At 42.8% G+C, this 16,825-nt stretch overlaps 1 protein-coding gene across 3 annotated transcripts in view; it reads right to left on the bottom strand.

Annotated features, from left to right (window-relative positions):
- The window catches only part of drp2 (dystrophin related protein 2), a 190,574-nt gene that overhangs the window by 15,208 nt on the left and 158,541 nt on the right, over positions 1–16,825 (bottom strand). For all 3 annotated transcript variants that reach the window (XM_084352894.1, XM_084352893.1, XM_084352892.1), the window contains 5 exons: positions 14,830–14,987; positions 11,857–12,023; positions 9,705–9,816; positions 8,727–8,863; positions 6,732–6,797 (listed from right to left, as the gene is read on the bottom strand). In XM_084352894.1, the coding sequence (XP_084209020.1) occupies positions 6,732–6,797; positions 8,727–8,863; positions 9,705–9,816; positions 11,857–12,023; positions 14,830–14,987 (640 nt within the window). The remainder of the gene's footprint in view (positions 1–6,731; positions 6,798–8,726; positions 8,864–9,704; positions 9,817–11,856; positions 12,024–14,829; positions 14,988–16,825) is intronic.

Consider the following 16,825-nt stretch of genomic DNA (forward strand, 5'->3'; position numbering starts at 1 on the left):
ATTGGTTAATGTAACTAAAAAGCAAAGCATCTCTGTCTGTCCGTCTCTCTGTTATTTGCATATCTCAAGAACCATTCATCCGTTCTACTTCACACCCAGCAGGTTTGTTGCTGACGTCCCGGGGAAGTGCAGTGTTGAATTAGCTGCAATTTGGACACGCGACGCGCTCAATATCAATATAATTTGAATAAACAGTGAACACCGCTCTGCGCAGCAGCGGGGGAGTGGCTTCAGCGCTCTGGCTTCATGAATTGAAATTGGGTTGTGTCACACATAAGGAGAAACTCCACAGATGTACTTCTCCCTAGTCTTTAGGCGATTGTCCACCAGTGTACCGATGTACAGTCTGTTCATCGTGCTGCCATCCGGCAAAAGATACAGAAGTATCCGTCGCCGTTCCAGCAGACTACGGAGCAGCTTCATTCCTCAGGCTGTGAGGCTGATGTAGCAGGACTCAAGAGGACTCAAACTTTATTTTGTCTTTTAAACCCTTGTTTTAAAAAATGACATTGAATCTATCTTGTACCTCAAATAATCATCCATATCTTGAATCGTTAAGCAGTTCAGGGGACTGGATAAGTAAACCCTAAAAGAGTTAAACAGCATGCTTTAGACGGGCAGTGCAAGCTATGGCTAATTTACTAGCTACAATAAACTACTCCCATGTTATTAAATTATTAAGCATAGCCTCTTATAGTCTCGTACAGCATGCAACAACCTTTCTTTATTAGAGTTTGCATCTCGCTCATTAGGGTGTGCAGCTGCAGTTGATGGTGTTTCATGACTGAAATTAATATCCACAGTAAAACACTGTTTACAACAATCATTAGAGTTGTTTTCTTTCTGTATGTGTTTGTGTGACCAGATGATCTTGGACCACTTATTTCATTCTATGAGCATGTTTTAACACCGCTCTCGCTTTTTTCTTGACTTAGCTTTCCCTTCCTCACCTTTGACTCCACCACCTACATGTACATCTTACACCTGAATGCACAAGGCCACCCACTCTCTGACATCCACTTCCAAGGAAATTAACTGAAGACATAATCGACAGTAGATGCACTCGACTGAACATCACACTGTAATGATATATAACGGTGTTGCATGCTCAAAGGGTGGGTTTTATCCTTCGAGTAAGGTAATTAGCCAGAGCAGAGAACCAACCTGCTGATGTGCAGGGAGTCTTGTGGCTTCCCACATACATGCATACGGACACGCGTGCCACATGAAAGCCTGTGTAAAACCCACACTGCAGCAAACACGCACGGCACACCCCATGCTGCATCATCTTTCGCAGGATGTCGTCAGCTGAAGTGAGTGAGGAGGAGGGGTGAGTGATGTAGAGGCTGTCAGGGACATCCACATTACATCCCATTTCTCTCCAGTGTCCAATGAGACCATAACACTGCAGGAAATTTAGGATTTATCCATGTCCCGTTACGGGAGGCTCGGCCTGTGAACCCGAGCGCTCGTAACTCATCCTGCGTCACTATTCATCATAAAGGCCTCCGCAAAACGTGGAGTCTCAGTCAGGGACGACAGTAAATGTGAAAAGAAAGGGCAGAAAGTAATAGGAAGCCGCTGCAAGTGTGTGTGGGCGTCTTGTGCATACATGTGTGTTCAGCTTCTTGTATGAATGTCAATATGAATGTGAGAGGAAATGAGAAGCGGGAGAGGAAGCGAGGGTAAGAGAGGAGAAATACTAACGGAGCTCTGAGAGGTTTTTTATTATTTTCCTCTCATCACTTTTCTATAAGATGTCGAAGCAGCGTCGATGATGAAAGGAATGAACTGTACTTCTCCATCGATATATGAGGAGGGGTGGGTGATACAGCGAGGGAGAGAGGGGAAGAGGCTGTGTGTGTTTGACATGCCCACGAATTTGGCTTCCTAACCCTGAACATCAAATGCTTTATCTCTCTTGAGATGACTCAAGACTACATTATTGCATTGGATTAATACGTGTACTCCTCACTGGCTGAAGGGCACTTTGACACGAACGCACACACACACACACACACACACACACACACCTGTTTAATATGTCATCCCACAGGAAAGAATCTGAGGACGCCGACTCGCCGGGGATGACATCCGGCATTGTGATATCAGCTTGACTTTCCATTAGAGTTTAAAGTGAGCGGTGAGTTACAATTAAGGCAGGGAGTGAATTCAAATAAGAGCTGTGATTTAATTCTTTATATCCTCTATTAACTGACAGGCAGGGAGAGGAGGAAGGAAGGGAGGGAGGGAGGAAGGAAGGAGGGAAGAAGGAAGGGAGAGAGGAAAGATGGAAGGAAGGAAGGAAGGAAGGAAGGGAGGGAGGAAGGAAGGAAGGTAGGGAGGAATGATGGAAGGAAGATAGAAAGATAGAAAGACAGACAGACATAAAGACAGACAGAAAGACAGACAGACAAAAAGACTGAAAGAAAGAAAGAAAAAAGAAAGAAAGAAAGAAAGAAAGAAAGAAAGAAAGAAAGAGTTGAAATATGAATAAAGTCGATTCTGCACGCTGCCTGAGTTCAGACAAAATACTTAACATTCCCATAATAAGGACTGTCTCCTCCGATCAGCCTGTGCTCAGATCAGTACGCTCACACTTCTCTCTTCATAATGTGTCTAAATCTGAAAATGCCGATACTCATTCAGTATAATGTGTTCCCAGACAACACTTCTCAAAAAGTCGGGACGCTGTGTGTAAAGTGAATAAAAACAGAATGCAATCACTTGCAAATGAACCAGGCCCATGTACGAAGCATATTTACAAATAGTTGATGATGTGTAACATTAAATACATCGTCTTTGTACTGTTTTCAGTTCAGTACGTCAAAAAAGGATTAGCAAATTATTCCTCATTCAATCAGGGCTGATTGTCCACGTCAGGCGTCTTCACTCAAGTCAGGCAAGGGGCGGTTACTGGGCAGGATGTTACAGATTGTTTTGTAATGACTGTTTTTGCATTGATATCAATACTACATGTAAGCAGAGAAGGGTATGATGCAGCTACACGCCGTACACGCAGCAGCATTTTGGGTCTGTGTCTAGCAGCAGCGTGAATGGGCCATATGAAAGCTCGGGAGATCGAGCACGGGAGACATTCTGGGCAGATGTTTTGAAGAACTTTGTTGAAGAGCAATTAAAATGCCATTTTCACTTGTCCCGGTGCACGTTTCTGAGCTACAGCTGATTAAACCGGCACTAACACAGAAGATTACACATGATCGACGCTCCCAGTCGCTCGCTGTGAGTTCACTCCAGGCAATTGTCTGTTCTGTTTACACATGAGGCGCACCCGGGATTAGGACTGGGGAGCTGGCAGGGTAAAGACCAGGGCAAATAATGCAGACATTTGTTCACACGTACGGGTCCTCCGAGTAACCTCAGGATAAATCCAGAGTCACAGTGACTGCGTGAAAGTGGCTTTAGACTTTAGGAGAGTTGTTAGAAAGAAGCAACTTTAACTTATTTTTTGGGCTATTTTTTTTTTTTTTTACTTGTTTCCTTGTCATTTTTCAATTCAGTATCTTTTCCACTCACCTCCAGTGCAAGACGACCACATTTTAAGTTACTATGATCCCATTCTGTGATATTTATGTTTTACTTAATGTCCCTGCTTTTTTTGGAATCGAATGGGGACAAAGTTACAGAAACACAACACAAAATACGCAGTAAATAATAGCTTTCTCTAACAACCCTCCTCTATGCTCTGCCTTTTATCCTCGTGCCTCCCTCCTGCCAGACTTACCGTACCAGGCGCTGGCACAACCACGGAGAGCAGTCTGACATGTTGGTGTGAGGAACCAGAGACAGAACTGCCAACCGTGTGATTAATGAGCGCCCCGAGTTACATGCAGTCCAATTTAACACAGCTGACAAAGGCCTCAAAACCCACAATTGAATTAAAAAAAAAGTACCTCTGATTTAGTTTCACTCAAAATTTAATTTAGCAATCATCATAGCAATCTATTTGTTAAAGGGCTATTGCACTGAATTGTACAGATTTTTGTGTTATTGTATGAAATCCTATAAAAATAACTGTCCCTCTGTCTAAATCTCAATGTTATAATGGTATTAATTCTCTGTAACTCATCCCCAGCTGGTGTGTCACATTGAAACTGCGTCTTACAAGCATGTACAGAGATTTCACTCTTTCTCAAGCAGTTTTAAAGGATAAGCCTGATGATATCCTGTTATTTTTTCAGTCAATAAATCCCATGAAAGACCAAAACCAACACTGAATTGATCCTAAAAGCAAGTGTTATCTTCCCCATACAGCTTATACGTGTCTCTGAGCAATCAAGCTCCTTTGTTGTCCATAACTATTAAAAACACATCAATGAGCTGCTGGCTGACATGTTTCATTATGATGAAAATGGGCACTGTAGTTTATTTAGAGTTAATCCATCACGCACAATCCTGCTGCCGAAAATATTCCCTTGCTCATCAGATCCGAGGCTGAATACAGTCCAAAACAAATTCTCTATTTACTTCGGTCTGAGTAACATTTGCTAAAAGCGACAGTGCCCAGCTGTTTTAGGTGAAAATGAAAACATAATATTGATGTTTTCTTTTGAGATGTACGTCTTCAGTCGTAAAATGATGAGCTTGAGGCTGAGAGCCACAGAAGGGCTGGAGAAGTCACAAACAAAAGTACAGGAAATAACCTGGATTCACCTGCCTTATACTTTGTTCCTACACGAGTAAGACATTTTTCATGTGGGCTGTGAGTTAATTAACTAATAAATACACTTTAACTGTCTTTATATCTGCTGACTGCATTTAAATGTGTTATAATGTGTTACAAACCATTAGTTAATTGATAATATAGTGCGAATATAAGATAAATTGTGAGTGATATCATGTCTGCACACATCTTTGCAGATAAAAGATGCCTTGAGTGAGGAAATGGTTTCCTGACTTGGCTATGAGTGAAGTTGATTAGGTGCTATATAGATTAATGGACAGATCTAAGAAAACCTGCATGGAGTCTGTCTGGCATTTTCTCAGCCGGCTGGGGAAAGCAAAACACCGACTCTATCTGTGAATGTGTCTCATTTAGACTGTTTCACAGTGACCGCATTTCCATTTCCGTTCTTTTTTGTTCACTTTGGTGAAGGCAGGGCTGAAAGGTATACCAAGAAAAAAACATTTTAAGATGATTTTTTACAGGTATTGTGAATGCGATATGACCCAGTTTAAGTGACACATTTTTGCATTTCATTTTCACCGGAGGAAAATGATGATGCGATTGTTGCTGAGGTCTTTTACGAAACCAGCGCTCCTGGAGAACAGTGGCGGCTGGGAGATTTTAACCTCCTTGGCATTTTTGAAAAATGCTTTAGATTCAAGCAAATAAAGGGCAGAGTATCACCAGAGTAACTGCTAACTGCTGCTACCATTAGCTAGTAAGCTCAGTTACCTGTGCAGCTAGCGGCCGTATTAGCTAACTATGCCAGGACCGGGAATTTAGAGCACTATAGGACTGTTGGTGTCACCTCCACCTGTCATCTCTTGAGATGGCCTGAGGCTAGCTGATTAGCATGCTAACTTGAACAGCACAAACAAACAATGAAAGATTACATCAAAACTATCTAATATTTACATTGCTCATTGAAAAAAAAACATAAATCATCATGTTATGTCTTAAAACATGTAGAAATTGGCATTTTTCTTACACGCTGTATGTACTGCTACAGTATGTTGTGACAAATTTTACCTCTACACAAAAAAACTGCAGCTACTGAGATGTGGATATTGCACTTGGCCGTACTGTGATCGTGACAATATTTAGATTAATTGTTCAGCCTCAGTTGGCAGCTACAGTATTGAGCTAGTTAAGATCCAACATGAAGCAAATTGTGCCGTAATTAGCAACAAATGAGTTAACGTAGGAGGATGTAACAGAGAGGTATTAAATAACGGAGGAGAAGAAAGGGCTGGAAGAGAGAGAGCAAGAGAAGGGAGAGGAGGGAGAAATAAACGTGTAGGGGGGAAACAATGGAAGAGAGGGAACGAAGATAAGAATAAAAATAAAAAAGGCAAGCAGGAAACAGAAAAAAAGGGAAAACGGGGGAGAGATAAGAGGGGTAAAGAGGACAATTGTGCCTGCTCTCCTGTTGGTGTGTGTTCTCTCTGTTTTGGCAGAGTGTAAGGCAGTTGTGTGTTGGAGCCTCAGGGAAGTAATACACAATGGCACACTTAGAAGTGCACACACACACACACATACACACAGGCTCAGAGGAAATGTGTGTGTGTGTCCAGCTCTGCAGTACTGTGGGCAGAGCTGGCAGGGGTTTGGGAGTCCAGTGCTGTGCCCTGTTTATAACCTGTCAGACAGACACTAATCCACACCAACAGTTCCCAGGTGACCAATGGGCTCACTGCCCTCGCAAGTGACAAGCCGCTAGGCACGCTGAACCCCGCTGACCTCCACACACACTCGTACACAACAAACCACAAACTGCTCTGCTTGTGTGCACCAGCATGTGTTTGCGGGGAGAGGGTGCATGAAGGGAAACTGCTGGGCAGTACAGTCTCAGCACTGGCTGGAGTACAGAGCACAACGCAGCCAAATCAATACTTCAATCAGTCTGAGGCGAAGACTAAAGGGTGAGGGAGCAGGGGAGGCAGGGGAGGCAGGGGAGGAGAAGAGGCGGAGGCAAGGGTGGACTGAAAGGGACTGACTTTGTTGTAATGATTTGATGTATAGCACAGCTCGGCGAGCCACGTACCTGCTGGCGTAATGCTCAATCCTGCTGTGTGTGTCTGCGTGGGGCAGCTTGGGCGAGGAGCACGGCCTGGGAACATTAGAAGTCGATGTCAAACACACCACCGAGGCCATCTTATCTGCAAGTGTGACTGTGTGGTTGGAGGAACGCCAAGGCTAAAAAATTAACTCAGAGATATTAACTATAATCCAGATAGAAAGAGTTTAATTTGTGAACATGTGTGAGGAAAACTTTCGACAGAACTCAGGTTAGTTTCACAGAGGAGGAAAGAAGTACATTTATGCGAGCGCGTTGAGTAGGAGGATTTAACACAGAATATGTACTTGCCTTACAATAACACTGATAATGAATAAAATATAACATTTCCAGCTTCTGATGCTTTGAAATCAAACAATACCTACTCACGACCTTTCATCACTGGTGGCACACATGTCCTTGAGCTATGAGTGCATCAGGATGTGGAGCAGCATACAATTACAGTAACGGCTTTTTAATAAGGCAGAACATGAGTCAGCTCACAGCAAGAATCTGAAGTGTGCAGTTTCACGTCATCACGTCAATGAATACATCGATTGACCCTGAAACTCTTTGGTGTTGAAAATACTTCCCCTTCGCCACCGATGTGCAGGTAGAGCTACTGGATTTATACAAATACAGCTGAACTGTGTACAACTGAAAACAGTTTATCATGTTTTCTATGATGCTTTCTAGGCGCTTTGATGGATTCCATGATGTTTTTATTACTATATGTGTAGATACGCAGTATATTATATAATAGATTATATAATAGAGAAAGCTTATAGTTGGGCACAGGGGATTTGAATATCTACGCTGCCTTTTCTTGCTCTGATGAACACATGCTTTGTGTTGCAACGTTAGGTGCTGCACCTCATTAAAAAGCTCTTATGATTACTGTGTGCTCCAGATCTGCTCACTCCAGATCCTGCCTCAGTTGTCCTGTCTCGTCTTAGCACCTTCAGACCTTATTATACGAGCAGTTCAACAAAAAGAAATAACTCCTAAACCCTTTTCACACGGGACTAGTATTATATATATGAGCTAAATGAGCTCCTAAATGAGCTTGAATATGTATTTATGTTTGTGTCCCATGCAGAGAGTGGGCAGATTAACTCTAATGTCAGTAAACGCCAGTACATTGCTTACTTCACTCATCCCATGTGAATGCATCACACAAAACACCAACTTGGGGTGATAATTTCTAAAACATACAAGGTCCCCTGGAAACACGAGTCCCCTATGACTAGAGTTTTAGTCCTCTGGAGGTAAAAAGCAAAGATTTGAGAAATAATTGGAAACAAAATAAACACAATTTTGTGTTGCAGACATTCCTTCTTCTTCCTTATCTTCTTAATAACCTTGCAACACCTTAGATTTAGCTTGAGGGGTACACACCCCCAAGGCTGTAAACCCCTGTAGAAAAATACCCCACGAGATGAATAAAAAAGTCAGAATCAGCTACAACAATAAAATGCTGCTTATACATTAATATACCAGTAATATTAATACAATAACATAGTGTCATCACTGCTCTGTGCGAGTGGATGGAAGCATTAACTCATGTAATGTTTGAGGTCACAAAAGGTGACCCAAACAGAGACAAAATGAGCCCAAATATGGAGCCATAATCATGCTAAATCTTTCTGGGTACTGCCGTAGCCCTGAGCTATGCTTCTTGATGATCTCATGGATTTTAGTCTCATCGTCGCTCTTGTTTTTCCCTTTGGGGGAGACTCACTCATGTGAACAGAGCATCTGATCCAGACTGAGATCACAGGAATAGCATTATGCTAATTCCGAACACAGAGCTGTCCCTTTGACCCATCTCAGCGAGTCGGAGGGGCCCAAAAATTGTCGGAGCATGATAATTAGCCCACAACAGTGAGGGCGAAATTGAGACAAAGTGAGAGGCACGCGACAGAAAGCGGAGAAAGAGAGAGATTTGTGAATGCACTGCGAGTGTTTCTGTGTGGGACTCACGTCTCCGAGCTCTCGGCTTCCAGCACAGACTGCACCGGCAGGTATCCTCTCTGAGGGTGTTTGGTGAAGTACTGCTTTGACCTGAACTTATTCTTCAGAGTCTTGGCAAAGTCTCTCATCTTCTCTCCCGAGGTTGTCTGGAGGTTGATTTAGGAGGAGAGGGGTTGGATGAGGGGTAAGAGGTGAGAAGACATATTACACCGCTCAAGAATCCTTGTAAATGTTGCCATCTTCCAAAATGACCTCATCTGAAACTCACCCACTCTGTCTCAGCACTGGTTTTGTCTTATTTGGACTCTAGAAGAACTTATTCCCCTATCTGCTCTCTAATTCACTTTCTCCTGCTGCCTCCGAGTCCTCCTTTCTCTCTCTCTCTCTCTCTCTCTCTCTCTGGCTCTGTGCTTCTTGCTCTCTCTATCATGGTAGAAATCTATGGGCGCCTGCCTGCCTCACCGCTGTGAAAAACTGTCGCTAGCTAATATAAAATATTGTCCAGCGGAAAGAAAAAAAATCATTGTACAGATGGCCCTTTGCCATATTTTACAGCTCAAAATTGATTAGAGATTAAATCTGGCACCACCCAACTACAGTGCTGCGGCTACTCCGTCGGAATTAACTCGACTTCGGAGACTGTGCGGGCAATCGCTTAAGAGTCTGGTTTTATTGGGGTTTAGTCCACAATGTGTGCTCCAAATAGCACTTTATGTGTGCACTATGTGAGCCAGGGAGGATGTAACTGCTGAGTGGTAGTCAATCTCTGCATGCTATAGATCTGGACGAGGCAGTGTAAGCATACGTAACAGTGTACGCCCAGAGATGATAGCGATCTTACAGTGGAGAGGAGGCTAATCTATGTGTGGCAGCAGGAATACAGAGATAGGAGTATTTTTTTTTTTTTCAGAGAAAAGCAGAGTTATATTCGTCCCTGGGGCCTTCAATTTTGTATTCGGTCAGAGCACTTGATAATGTTTGTCTTACTGGGGTGTAGTACTCCATGATGGGGTAGTGCAGCTTCTTTCCCTTGGAAGTGCGGCCGGTTAGAAAACATGTCTGGCAGATGTCCACATTGAACTGCTTCAGACTGCGATACCTGTCAAGATCAATACAACAGAGAGGCTGAATTGATGTCTGCGAGAGAACTTGGCAGCGTGGAGCAGTGTGTGTGCGGGCAGGTGTGTGTTTGTGTGTGTGTGTATTTGTAATGCTATCTCTATGAGAACCGATTTGAGTTATAGACCCTGGGAGTGAGGACATCTTGGCCGGTCCTCACATTCAGACAGACCTTCAAAGGGCTGTTAGGGTTAGGGGCTAGTGAATGCATTATGTCAAAGAGGATCCTCACAAGGATAACTGTACAAACATGTGTGTGTGTGTCTGTATGTGTGTGTTTGTGTATACTTGTACTTGCTACATAGTGAGGACCAAATGTTTGAAACCAAAGTGAGGACATTTTGGCCTCTTCAAAGCATTTGTTCAGAATAAGGTTCAGGTTAGGGAAAGGTGTATCCTAACCACTGCCACTGTTGCCTTAGCAGCATTGAGAAATGGTTATCCATGCCTTTGTGTCCTCCCACCTAGACTTCTGTAATGCAATTTACAGTAATGCAATTTATAAGAGATGCCATTACCGGATTACAGTTAGTCCAAAACTCTGCAGTAAGACTACTCACTGACTGTCACTCTCATATCACCCCAGTTTTGATGTCACTTAACTGCCTTCCAATAAAATTCAGGATTCAAGTCAAGATCCTCCTCCTCATTTTTAAGGCTTTGAATAATCTATGCTCCAGAGCATATCAGTAATCTACTTACACCGTGTACCTCTGCTAGGCCCCTCAGGTCCTCTGAACAATGTCTGCTGTACCTTGGTTAAGACTGAAAAGGGACTGACTGTGCACTCCCTGTCCTGGGTCCAGGCTCTGAGACAGTCTCCCCCTGGGAATCAGGGTAGTGAACTCTCTCGGGTCTTATAAGTCTGAGTCGAAGACCTATCTCTTTTGTACGTGTTGCTGTACTTGAGTCTTGTAAACCATGCCGCTCTGTGACGCTTCTAATTGTCTTTATAGTCTTAATTGTTTTTGGTTGTGATGTTTTTGTCATATTGTCTTGAATTCTTAACTAATCTACTGTATCTTAAGTAATATGTGATGAATTGTGATATTTTCAGGATGAAGAATATGCTGCATAATAACAGGAGCAGCATCTGCACACTGCAATCTGCATGATAATATTTTTTTTTCGAGGCAAGTTTTCAATCAGGGACCTTCAAGCAGGATGCTTAAAGCCTCAATAAATTATTATTATTGGACAGACCGGTGTGTGTGGCTGCTCCTCTTATTATTATTAACTGTATTTTAGTTCCAGAGTCTCCAACAAGCTGTTATCCAGCGAGCAGTGACTCTTATTTACAATGAAAACAGAAAGCACCAGCTGCCACTATTAAAATTGATTTCTTTGTTTCTCCTTTAGACTTTCAAAATGATCCCACAAGTAAATCCATACAATTTTCCAATTTTATCTAACGTGTATTTCAGTTGTGTATGGGCATTTGTTCCTCCTGAATAACACTTTAATTTGTCTTTTTGTCCACTAAAGAATGATCTTGGACATAGTCTCCATGATCTCCCATACTGTGGGTTTCTAATGAGCTTTTGTGAAGCTCAATGTGGTGGCTTCAGCTGTTGGTGGAGCACGGTGGAGCTGAGGCAGGCCGGTTGAAGCCTGGTTGCTGACAGCTAGACAGCTAGTTTTGGTCTCTAGCTGTCAAACAAAGCAGATGCTTCCTTAATTATGCATAATGTTAAGCCTTGATATAATTAAAACTGGTGAGTTATAAAAAAATTCAGTCACATAAAGTTGTTATAAGCGATGAAATTAGCAGCAGATGCCAATGCTGTTTTCTGTACATGTACATTTCTGCTGTAAAGCTTTTTCACATTGGGTCTTTTGGAGCCAGCCTCAACTGGCCATTTGAGGAACTGCAGTTTTTGGCACTTCCACATCTGCATAATCTTTCCGCCTTGCTGGAAAAAGTTTCTGTTTGGTCATCTTATGTCATGTTATGTCACTTGCAAAATACACAGTATCTGCATGTATCTGTGTGTCAGTTTACCTGCGCTGGCATGCCTACCTGAAGCCCTTGATGGGACACTGTTTGCAGACGTAACATTTGGCCTGGTGCTTGGTCGACTCTGCAGCAGTCACACGGTGGAGGACAGGCAGCCAAACCATCGACTGGGGCTCCAGGCTCATCCACTCCAGGAAGTGAGACACCTCGATGGCAGGTTTCCCTGGGGCCTAGACGAGGAAGGTGGGAGGGATGAAAGAAGTGCGGGAGACTGTAAACAATCCAAATATAGAAAAGACAACACGGCAGGTACAATAAGTAATGAGGAGAGGTTGCGCTTCCTTTTCCGAAGGTGGTCCAGCAGTGAGCGAGCGTTAAAAAACAGGAATCAAAGAGAATACAAAACATAAGAGGAGGAAGGCGATGGTGAAAGAAGATGTAATACACTTTGGGACATCTTTTGCTTTCAGGTAGCACCTCAAACAATTACAAAGGTAAAACACTGAGATGAACCATGTGTCTGTGTGGATACTGAACGTGTGTTTGTGTGTTTGCAGACTCACCTCGTTGAGAATTCCAGAAAGTGGGATAAAAAGGAAGTCAACCTAATAAAAGAATGACTCGCCAAGCGCTGAAAATCCGTGATGTGCTAAATTCTCATTAAGTCTGCATCAGAGATGCATTAAGAGGTTGATTTCCCTGGGGCTTTCTCCACCGCTCAAGCAAAGTAGCATAATAAATGTGTGTGTATGTGTGTGTGTGCGGACTGATCACACAGACTGTGAGGTGTGCAGAGGTACAGAGTCTCCAGGGGATGAAGGAGCTCCTCTCTGGTAGTAGAGTAGCCAGCTTTGCTCCACGTGGGAGGTCAAACAGCAGCCCCTCGCATACCGAACACCTGGAAGTGGCACTGACTATGCTGAGCACGGCGCCGCATCTAAAAGCAGCACGCTGAGCAGATGGGATGCTTTCAACATCATTGGGAAAGTAGAGTGATAAACATCCAGTCATCCATCAAAACTCTGCAGTTTCTGCGGCGTATATCTACTAAACGGCATGTTTTTGTGAATCAAACAGATCATCATAAAACCCATCTCACAAAATCTGAAAATATTTACTGAATGTTGAATTATTCCCCCAGCTGAATTCAACCTAATAACCTCTGTTGGACCAGCCCCTTCAGCAAAACCACAGTGCTCTGTATAACCACCTTGCTCTGCATTTTCTCTGCCTCGAGACAATCCATCTGCTCCTTCGCCAGCAGTCTAAAAGTCAATGTCTATGTGAGGAGGCTGCAAATGCACATCTCCTCTAAGTGATGTCACTCATTTCCAAGCCAAATGATAAACAGCCAAAAGGGTCACCCTCAAATTTAGAATTTCATTGACATTTTATCTTAGGGAGAAAGGATTTGATTTTAAGCATCTGTAGCTGATACAGCGAACACGGACCAGAATAGACTGTATAATTAGGACCTGGCTCCAAAACGAGGGAATTTAAAGGCTTTGCGTAGGCCACCCTCTAAAAAAGCTGGGTCCTGCTTCTGAGGACTTCGTAATTACCAGGTGTCCCGGATTGAATGTCACAAGGAGAAGAGTTTGCAATCAGAAGCATTCAGAGCACATAAAGAAGGGAAAGACGAATTAACGAACGTGTCCACATTAGCTTCTGATCTGCGGGCTACCGGACCTCGCTTCAGCATATCAATATTCCAATAGATCATAATCTATCAGCAACTTTCCCATTTTAACTTCCTGGATCTCACAGTCCATGTACGGTTCGTAACATCATGCATTATCTACCACTGACTCTATTTTATGAGCATTAAAAGCAATGCAGTGCAATATTAATGAGATGTAATGTTTGTGGGGCTTCTTTAGTAAGAATAACTGAGATGATGCGTTTAAGTTCTTCTTCTTCTGAAGGAAAGTCTGACTGTGCCGATGTCAGTGAAACACAACGGGCTTCACATGGCTGACAGCGTCCTGGAGTGACATGATGACTTCTTCATACTTTTGATGGAAAGCATTCAAAGGCAACTGCTTGATTTTCACCATTGACTGTTTTAAGTTTCTGCCTTTGAAATTCTGTGTCAGTGTTGTGCTTTTGATGGAAGCCATCCGAAGGCAGCTGTTTGATTTTATCATTATTATTTCAAGTGTCTGCCTTCTAAAAATTCTGTTTCTGTATTTGTAAAACCGTCCCGTCACAGACTATACAGATTATCTGGAGGTCAACCATTATGTCCCAGTAATTAATAGATGAGCAGGTTTGAGACACTGTGTATTAATACTGCATCAATACTTCTTCAAATCCCTCATTAATCACTGACTTAAATTCCCACTAAGGTGCATTTGTATGATATTTCATATCTTTGAGTCATTTCCGCTGAGCAAGAGAAAGAGAAAGAGGGCGAGCGATGCTGGCTGCAGCAGAGGGAAAGTTTAGCAGTGAAGTTGTCTAGTGGCAGTAAATGCACAGTACAAGTTACATTCTGACCATGAATAAACTCTGCAGCTCCTCAACACCCAAGGAAAACTTATGTTAGAGTGACTGCTATCGCTATCCCTGCTAATATCCATGGTATCACTTATCCGTGTTAACATCAGTGTTATTGCTATCAATGCTAGTGATGTTTATCTTGCTAGAACAGCTGTCTGGTTGCGATGGTAATAGATTACATTAGACTATTGACCACACCACTATTCTTTGAAAGAGAAGGAAAGTTAACCATTAAAGAGGAAGAAACATTGGCTGGAGTAGGACTTTGAAGGTCCAGTATGTAGAAAAAGGGGAATCGTGCATTAAAATCCATAAGAAGTCCACAGCTGCAGTAGTTGAATGCTGCGACTAAAATCTTAATGCAATAACAGTGTTTATCTGGTCAAGTGGGGCAAACTGAACTCACAAAATATTCCAGACAGATGATTTTATCATGGTCTTATTGTCCATGTGTGCATGTGCACAGCAAACTGTGCGCACCGCTGCCTGTCTGCGTTTGTGTTTTTAGCGTGACATGCATGGCGGCGTCCTCACCACACGAAAGCAGCTGCGGACGCTGGGCTCCACATTGCTCCCCCCGAAAGCAGCGACTTCGCCTAGCTGGCGGGGGATCTGGATGGCTTCATGGAGCAGCAGACTGAGGTGACGCTGGTCCGTCAAACCTCCGGGACCAGACACCTGCCGGAACAAGTCTGCAAACCACCAGAAAATACACAAAGTAATGCATCAGTTTTGCAGTAATTAATCTGATCATACACCACGAACCAGCATTAACTGTGCACTGCATTTGTATGCATGAGAAGCAGCCACTTGCATGTGCGTTGTAATCACATGCATTTTTCTAACACATCTACATCTGCGGATTGAGCATATGTATTTATGTCCATGTTCTCAGCTTTTGTTTTAAATGTATACACAAGGTATATAAATTCAATTCAGTCAATAATATTAAATAAATAAACTTCACTTCAGTGACACACTGACAGAGAGAGAATCAGTATTAGAGGCCTGGCTGCTCTGCATCGAGATGAAAGAGATGAATAAGTGGAGTCATGTCAGGTTTTGAATGAGGCCTTTACCAGGCTAGCTGGGACTCTGGCTGTCACTGAGGAGATGAATGCTGACAGGCGTGTGAGGGCGCTGCACAATGCCAGCATAAGCACTCCCCCACTTCTGTGTACTTATTCAACCTTACAGGGACAACTCCTGGCTTTAACACCTGCATGTTAAACAGCTTCTTCTATATAGTTCTCATAACCAGAGCAGAGGTACATTTTAAATGTTTACATTGAGCTGTTTGATAGAGATACGTTTTGGACATGTTTTATAGAGACAGCAGCACAGTATATAGGCCTATTAGATCTGAAACATGCAGCCTGCAGTATTGAAAAACCTCGCAGTGGGATGATGGTATTCCTGGAGCTGGCTGCAGAAGCCGTACACTATATGAACACACATTACTGAGGTTGTTTTAAGTCTTTAATATTTTTCCGAATTACTTGTTGGTATGAATTTACAACTAAATTGCCACAGTATGTAGGTCTATTATACATTCATGCTGCCCACGGGCATAACGACAGATCCCCAGAAGTTTAGCCGTAAAATGCAAAGGCATAACCACCCCCTCCCCGATGTTAGCATATAGGACGTGGGCCAAACTAAAAACTCAAAGCACATGACAAATACATTTGTCCCAAAGATGGTTGCTGTCATTCTGGGTTTTTAACTCACTGACGGATATTTAAGTGTTTGTTTTTGGATAATTGTGGTTTTAATTAATTATTTGACGCTATAAAAACAGGATTTGACATCATGATTGACAGCTGAGCGATGGAGTCGGGCAAGAACCTGATCTAGTGGCTCAGACGTTGAGACACAATGTCAACCTTCATATACAGTCAATGGCCCAAATGTTGAACCTGCTGACCAACAGACCAACATTTAAATCCCGGGCCCAGATTAGAGGAGACTAGCCACACAAATCCAGCATACACTTTGAAAAAACAGTTTTCACTACATCAGAAACTGATTTTGGTGAATAATTTTGGAAGACTCAAAAACTCCTCAAATAGCCACAAAGTTTTGCTGATGTGAAAATGAGAAGCAGAAGTCAGTGAGCGTGGCCCCTTTGTCAAATCAGGTGTGAAAGCAGCACATGTAATATGTCTGCAAAACGGTGCATGTGTCGAGGCCAGTGTTAAATAAAAGCACTTCTCAAGATGTAAGCAAGAAATCAGAAATGAATGTTACCATAAAATCATAAAATTAAACGAGTTTTGAAATAATGACAAGCATATTCCCTTTTTTGAATCTCAAGCCAGCAACTGGCGACGATGGAATAAACACCCACCATCTGCATCTCAAAGCGTGTTGATGCAAATGCTTCAGATTCATTAGCAAATATTATTCCAGTGTCGTCTGGAATTTGGCAAAAAAAAAGGATCAGTCAGAGGGATGACAAACTGATAAGGCCACCACATGTCTACCTGCAACCCCCGAAAAAGAGTGCTGACTCTCCTCTGGGACCGCT

The sequence above is a fragment of the Pagrus pagrus genome, assembly GCF_965226575.1.
Source record: "Pagrus pagrus genome assembly, chromosome: 5".
Lineage (NCBI taxonomy): Eukaryota > Metazoa > Chordata > Actinopteri > Spariformes > Sparidae > Pagrus > Pagrus pagrus.